Source organism: Mirounga leonina, unplaced genomic scaffold (genome assembly GCF_011800145.1).
Source record: "Mirounga leonina isolate KUSES-001 unplaced genomic scaffold, KU_Mleo_1.0 Mir_101609, whole genome shotgun sequence".
Lineage (NCBI taxonomy): Eukaryota > Metazoa > Chordata > Mammalia > Carnivora > Phocidae > Mirounga > Mirounga leonina.
This window is the reverse complement of record NW_023270164.1, coordinates 14,451,230-14,458,904: the sequence shown is the minus strand read 5'-3', so window position 1 is coordinate 14,458,904 and position 7,675 is coordinate 14,451,230. Positions and strand designations below refer to the sequence as shown.

General features: G+C 38.5%; 1 protein-coding gene across 1 annotated transcript; it reads right to left on the bottom strand.

The window, feature by feature from the left end:
• Window positions 1-3,403: 3,403 nt before the first annotated feature.
• Window positions 3,404-4,162, bottom strand: LOC118008781 (centromere protein V-like protein 3). The gene has a single exon (XM_035002515.1). It carries the CDS (start codon window positions 4,160-4,162, stop codon window positions 3,470-3,472), a length of 693 nt encoding a protein of 230 aa, XP_034858406.1. The 3' UTR covers window positions 3,404-3,469.
• Window positions 4,163-7,675: the final 3,513 nt, after the last annotated feature.

Here is a 7,675-nt window from a genome sequence, read left to right as displayed (position 1 = left end):
CCTCTGACCCTCTCCTCTCTCATGCTGTTTCTCTCTCGCTTGCTCTCCAATAAATAAATAAATAAAATCTTAAAAAAAAAAAAAGAGCCTCTTATGGTTTGTTTCCCTCTTTTTTTTCTTTTCCCTGTTCCCATATTTTCAACTGTATTCTTTCTTAAATTCCACATATGAGTGAGATCATATGGTATTTGTCTTTCTCTGACTCATTTCACCTAACGTAATACATTCTAGCTCCATCCATGTCCTTGCAAATGGCAAGATTTCATTTTTTTGATGGCGGAGTAATATTCTATTGTATATATGTACTACATCTTCTTTATCCATTCATCAGCTGATGGACATTTGGGCTCTCTCCATAGTTTGGCTATTGTTCATAATGCTGCTATAAATATTGGGGTGCACGTATCCCCATGTTTTCACTTTGTAAAATGTCATCAAGTTGTTGCCTCTTATAATTTATGCACTCTTCTTTTTATATGTTCTACTTCAATGACAAATAAAAGCTAACATAAAAGAAAAAACCTTATAAAAGGCAAGAAGAACTGACATATACTTCAGACTCAAAATCCCTTATAGGCAATTTTATAATTCAAAATGCTTGGAAAACTGAACTTAATTTTCCTGATTCATTGCCCATAAAATTTGACCTGAACTGAAACGAGGCTATTTGCAATCTTTATATATATCTCGGAGGGATTATATGTTTCACTGCAGAAATATTGTTGTATTCGATTTAGTAGTATTGCTCCAGACCCTGCTATGGATCTTATGTAATGTAGGAATTCTGAAATATTTAGTCCCAAGACTTTTAGATAAGGAACTATACATGTGTAGTAGTGGAGAATTTTTACATAATTCTGTCAGCTCATGACAGATCAAAACTAAACAAGAACTAAGAAAAACTGCAGTTTGAATTTATTGAATTCTTTGTTCAGCACTTAAGATGATCATATGATTTTTCTCCTTTGACTAATTGATATAATGGATTATTAAAATATTCCTAATATTATACCATGCTCTCATGACTAGGAAAATACCAGGGCATGGTAGATTTTTATATACTGAATTTTATTCAAACTTTATTTTTTTTATTTGACAGAGAGAGACACAGCAAGAGAGGGAACACAGCAGGGGGAGTGGGAGAGAGAGAAGCAGACTTCCTGCAGAGCAGGGACCCCTATGCGGGGCTCGATCCCAGGACCCTGGGATCATGACCTGAGCCAAAGGCAGACGCTTAACGACTGAGCCACCCAGGCGCCCCTCAAACTTTATTGATAAAAAATTTAATCCATGTTAATAAGTAAAATAGATCCATATTTCTCTATGTGTGTAGAATACTATCTCTTCCAGGTTTTGGAATCAGGGGCTAAACTCCATTAAATAAATTTGCAAGATTTCTATCTTTTCTTCTAGCTTCTAAATAACATTTTTATTGTTTTAGGAATTTGTGATCCCTTAAAAGAATGGGATGATTTTATTCAACTTTCCCTGTGCATTCAACAGTAATTTTGGTTCCCAAACCCAGTAAAAGAATAACACCATTTTCTGATAATGGGGTGGGTATTAAAAGATGTGCATTCCAGGAAAGGGAGAGATACTATAGATAACATAGATGCTTACCTCAGATGGACTTGGGCAACTGTCCCAGTTCCCCCACTTACTTAGTGTATGACTTTCAACAAGTTACTTAATCTTTTGAGCCTGATTTTCTCCATTTGGGAAATAGGAATATAATCTCCCCCTTGCATTGCTTATCCCAAATTTAACCAAGTGTAATTTTCTCATTATTACTGAAGTTAAAGAATTTGCAAACCTGCTGGGATCAAGAGTAAAACATGTGGTAATTTACAAATAGTTACAATTAACATCAACAAGGGGAAGGCAAACTCACACCTGTCAGAATGGCTAAAATCAACAACACAAAAAACAGCCAGTGTTGTCAAGGATGTGGAGAAGTAATATTCCTGCATTGTTAATGGGAATACAAAGTGGTGCAGTCACTGTGGAAAACAGTATGGAGGTTCCTCAAAAAGTTAAAAATAGAACTACCTTATGATCCAGCAATTGCACTATTGGTATTTACCCAAAGAATACAAAAACACTAATTCAAAGGGACACATGCACCCCTATGTTTATAGAAGCATTACTTTACAATAGCTAAGATATGGAAGCAGCCCATGTGTCCGTGGATAAAGGAGATATGGTATATATTTACAATGGAATATTATTCAGCTATAAAAAGAATGAAATCTTGCCATTTGCAATGCTATGGATGGAGCTAGAGAGTATAATGCTTAGTGAAATAAGTCAGAGGAGGACAAATACCATATGATTTCACTCATATGTGGAATGTAAGAAATAAAACATATAAGCAAAGGGAATAAGTAAGAGAGAGAGAGAGAAATCAAGAAACAGACTCTTAATTATACAGAACTGATGGTTACCAGAGAGGAGAAGGGTGGGGGGATGAGTTAAATAGATGCGGATTAAGGAATACACTTGTGATGAGCACAGAGTGATACATGGAATTGTTGAATCACTGTAATGTACACCTGAGACTAATATAACACTGTATGTTAGCTAACTGGAATTAAAACAAAAACTTAAAAAAAAAAGGGAGGCAATAATTTTTAGGAATTGTATGTATAAGCATTTATTTAATCTTCTTGAAATTAAGCTTATTATTTCTATGTATTTTTCTACATAGAATTTCTACAGACTATTTTTATATAAAATACATCACCTGGTCTTTAGTTTTCTCAAAATAACAAACATATGAGATCTTTAAAGTTAAGTAGTACCACTAGCCTTTCATGAAATTACGCCTACCCTCCCCCGCCCCCTTACGCCTGCTCTGACTCTGAGACTTTCATCTTTTCTGTTTCTCTGAAATTTACCATATTTTTTTTCCTTAAGATTTTATTCATTTGAGAGGGCACACGCCCCCGCGCACAGGAGCAGAGGGTGGGGGAGGGGCAGACGCAGACTCCCCGCTGAGCAGGGCACCTGACTCAGGGCTCCATCCCAGGACCCTGGGATCAAGACCTGAGCCAAAGGCAGAGGCTTAACCACTGAACCACCAAACGCCCCTACCGTGATATTTCTAAATCATAGCCTTATACTCATTTTAGCATACTGCAAAAATGGCCACTAATGAGGACTTCTGGTTTCAGCGCCCTTGTGTGAAGAGGTTGGAAATCACCATCCCCTTTTTTATAACAAGAAGACCCTGTACAAACTGAATCAACTTTTTATTTTATTTTATTTTAACCCACTGGATAACTGAGGTTGCAGGGCAAGCCACCACCCTGAAAAACAGATTCGACAACCACGATTTGCTGACTTGGAGCACATGCCTCTAGAGCCATAAGCATAGAACACTTAAATGGTGAACTTGCTTAATTGCTTAAAGCTGAGCGTATACTGCTAGGACAGTAAGGGGGCCTTCAGGTGTTTGTGGGCTTTACCTCTAGGAAAATGTTCCCTTGTCCAGGCAGTGCGGGGCGACGCCATACACGCCGGGGTCAGAGACAGAGGCGTGGAAACTCTGCACCCCGCGCCTGCGGCAGAAGCTGTGCAGCGCCGGGTGCGCGTGGGATCGATAGGTGACGATGCTCTCGGCGCCCAGCAGGAGAGTGAAGCGCGAGGCCGGGACCGGGCAGTGTCGGTGCTGCTTCTTCCTGCACAGCCTGCAGCTGCAGTCCACCACGCGCAGGTCTGCGGGGGCCCAGACGGCGAAGCGGACCGCGCCGCAGTGGCAGCCTCCGGTGTGATACACCAGGCCTGGGTTCTCGAAGGTGTCCGGCAGGAACTTGGCGGCGCCCTCGCGGCTGAGGCCCCGCCGCTGCCGGAACGTCTCCCAGCGCTCCCGCTGCGCGCCCAGGTCCATCTCATTGAGGGACTGGGAGGGCGCTAGGGCCGTGTATATGGCAGTGTTCTTTGCAGCGCTTCCCTGGACTGCCGGCTTTCTTTCAGCAGTGTTGTTTGCCGCAGCAGGCTCCTGACCCTGGCTTGGACTAACGCGCAGCCGTGCGTGCCTGGCGCCAGGACCCGTGGCTGAGCTGGTGAGGGGTAGTAAGGGTGAGGGTGGAGGTGGATGGCGGGGAGAACGGGAAGCAGGGGTCCCTGGGCCACTCTGTTTCGCGGTTGGGCGGCAGTCCATATTCATTATATATTTTGGATACTAACCTCTTATCAGATATGGTTCGCAAATATTTTCTCCCATTCCATAATTTGCCTTTTCATTTTTTAAATTTTTTCCTTTGCCATTCAGAAACATTTTAGTTTGATGCAGTCCAACCTGTTTATTTTTGCTTTTGTTGCCTGTGCTTTTGTTGTCAAATAAAAAAAAAAAGTCATTGTCAAGACCAATGTTAAGGAGCTTACCCCCTATGTTTTCTTCTAGGAGTTCTTTGATTTCAGGTTTTATATTTAAATTCTGAAAACATTTTGAGTTTATTTTTGTGTATGATGTAAGATAAGGGTCTAATTTCATTCTTTTGTATGTGGGTATCAAGTTTTTTCAGCAGGGTTTATTGAAGAGACTATCTTTTCCCCATTGAGTATTCTTGGCTCCCTTGTCAAATATTAGTTGCCCGTATATGTGTGTGTTTACTTTTGGGCTCTTTATTCTGTTTCAATGGTCTATGTATCCGTTTTTATGCCAGTACCATATGGTTTTGATAACTATAGTTTTGTAATAAGTTTTAAGTCAGTAAGTATGAGGCCTTCAGCTTTGCTATTCCTGCTCAAGATTGCTTTACTACTTGGGAGCTTTTGTGGTTCTATAAAATTTGGGGGATTATTTTTTTCTATTTCTGTGAAATGTGCCATTGAAATTTTAAAAGGAATTGCACTAAATCTGTGGATTGCTTTGGGCAAAATGGACATTATAGCAACATTAATTCCTCTAATCCATGAACACCAAATATATTTCCACTTATTTGTGTCTTCTTCAATTTGTTTCATCAATATTTTATAGTTTTCAGTGTACAGATCTTTAACTTCCTGGTTAAATTTACTCGTAATTATTTTATTCTTTTTGATGCTATTGTAGATGGGGTTGTTTTCTTAAGGTATTTTTGGATAGTTATTGTTAATATATAGAAACACAGGTAAATTTTGTATGTTGATTTTGTACCCTGCAACATTTTTTAGTTCATTTATTAGTTTTGACAGTTTTTTGTAGAATCTTTAGGAATTTCTCTCCATAAGATAATGTCATCTGCAAATATGGACAATTTTACTTCTTCTTTCAGGATTTGGTTGGCTTCTTTTCCCTTTATCTTGCCTAACTGCTCTGGCTAGAATTTCTAGCACTATAATGAATAGAAGTGGTGAAAGTGGGCCCCCTTGTCTTATTCCTGATGTTAGAGGAAAAGATTTCAGCTTTTCCCTGTGTATGATGTTATATGTCATATATGCTTTTATTTTGTTGAGGTACATTCCTTCTATACCTAATTTGCTGAGAGCTTTTATCATGAAAGGATGTTGAATTTTGTCAAATGCTTTTTCTGCATCTATTGAGAAGGTTATATGATTTTTATCTTTCATCTTGGTAATGTGGCATATCACATTTATTGATTTACATAGGTAGAAGCATTCTTGTATCCCAGGAATATGACTGACTTAATCATGTTGTGTAATCGTTTTAATGTGCTGTTGAATTTCATTTTCTAGTATTTTACTGAAGAGTTTTGCATCTATACTCTTCAGCGATATTGTCCTTTAATTTTCTTTTCTTGTAGTGTCCTTGTCTTGCTTTGTCATAAGGATAACAAACACTTTACAAATAAGTTTCGGAATCTTCTCTCCTCTTCAATTTTTTGGAAGGGTTTTAGAAGGATTTGTATTAATTCTTTCTTAAATGTTTGGTAGAATTTACCAGTGAAGGCAAAATTGTAAATTAAAACCACAGTGAGATACTGCTGCACACCTATTAGAATGGCTAAAATCCCAAACACTGACAATACCAAATGCAGAAGAGGATATGGAGAACCAGGAATTGTCATTCATTGCTGTTGAGTATGAGAAATTATATGACCACTTTGGAAGACAGTCTGGCAGTTCTTTCAAGCCTATTGATTTTGTATCCACATCCTTGTTTCCGTTGACATTAAATTAAAACTTACTTGAGGTATCACATGGAGATTAAAAGAGATATGGTATATAGAATGCCTAGTAGACATTTAGAATATCCATCAGTGGGACATATAATTATTTACTGGGTACTATTAGAAAAGAGTAGAGGTGCCTGGGTGGCTCAGTCGGTTAAGCATCCAACTCTTGATCTCGGCTCAGGTCTTGGTCTTGGGGTTGTGAGTTCGGGCCCTGCATTGGGTTCCACACTGGGTGCAGAGCCTACTTAAAAAAAGCAGACTAATACATCTTCAACTATAGTCTATAACATTGTTCAGATAGGTTTGTTAGGTCCTTATAACATTCAGTTTCACAAAACCTTAAATATGCTATTGTACTAGGAATAATTATTTTTTTCTGCCTAGATTTTAGCTCCGAAATCACGGAATCCCTGATTTCAGGAGTTGATGTGACCATCAGCAATTAATTATTAAATAACTTTCTTTGAGATGATTAAGTTCTCTGGGCCTCAATTATAACCAATGTAAACCAGTTAAGAATAATGTCTACTTTGTAGAATTGTTGTCAGAATTAAAAAATATAATGCATTTAAATTGTTCAGCCAGTGTGTGGCATATGATGAGTTCCCAGTAGTGGACACACTCATTATTAAATGTTATTAGTAACGTGAAGCAGGATCATGGTTTTTCTGGTTTGTGCCTTTCAATCTAGTTAATATTTTTTAGTGCATCTAGGACATATAGTAAGACACAAGATACTCTAACAAAGGAATATGGAAGAATAGAAGGAGCCTCTGGCTTTTAAAAATTTATAATCTACTTAGTGCAAAAGATTCCTTTTAAACTATTTTTTTTAAAGATTTTATTTATTTATTTGTCAGAGAGAGAGAGCACACACAGCAGGGGGAACGGCAGGCAGAGGGAGAAGCAGGCTCCCCTCGCTGAGCAGGGAGCCCCATGTGGGAACTCCATCCCAGGACCCTGGGATCATGATGTGAGCCAAAGGCAGATGCTTAACAGACTGAGCCACCCAGGCATCCCTAGTGCAAAAGATTTTTTAAAAAGAGTGAAGAATGAAAGGTAAAATTTGGAGAAATAATTCTTTTTTTAAAAAAAGATTTTATTTATTTATTTAAGAGAGAGAGAGCGAGCATGAGCAGGGAGAGGGGCAAAAGGAGAAGGAGAAGCAGGCTCCCCGCTGAGCAGGGAGACCCATATGGGACTTGATCCCAGGGTGCTGGGATCATGAGCTGAGCCGAAGGCAGACGTGTAACTGACTGAGCCACCCAGGTGCCCTGGGAAAATAATTCTTAAAATAAGAACACTAATTAATAAATGTGGTACACAATGCACAATTGATTTAGGCCAGGATAATCAATGAATGATAAAATCATCAAGTTAAATATTATTAGAGAATAAGGTATTGAAGTTAGCCCACAGATGACTTAATAATTACTAAGGGAAAATATTCATTTAACTGGAAAGGTAGTTGGTCACCAGTTTAACCAAGATTGAGGTAAACTGACATTATATGTCTTTTGATGTATGGTATTAAATATATAATTCCACTTTTGCAG

Excerpts from the sequence above, each read along its gene's own strand:
- LOC118008781 (XM_035002515.1), bottom strand. The coding sequence starts at position 4,162 with ATGGACTGCCGCCCAACCGCGAAACAGAGTGGCCCAGGGACCCCTGCT.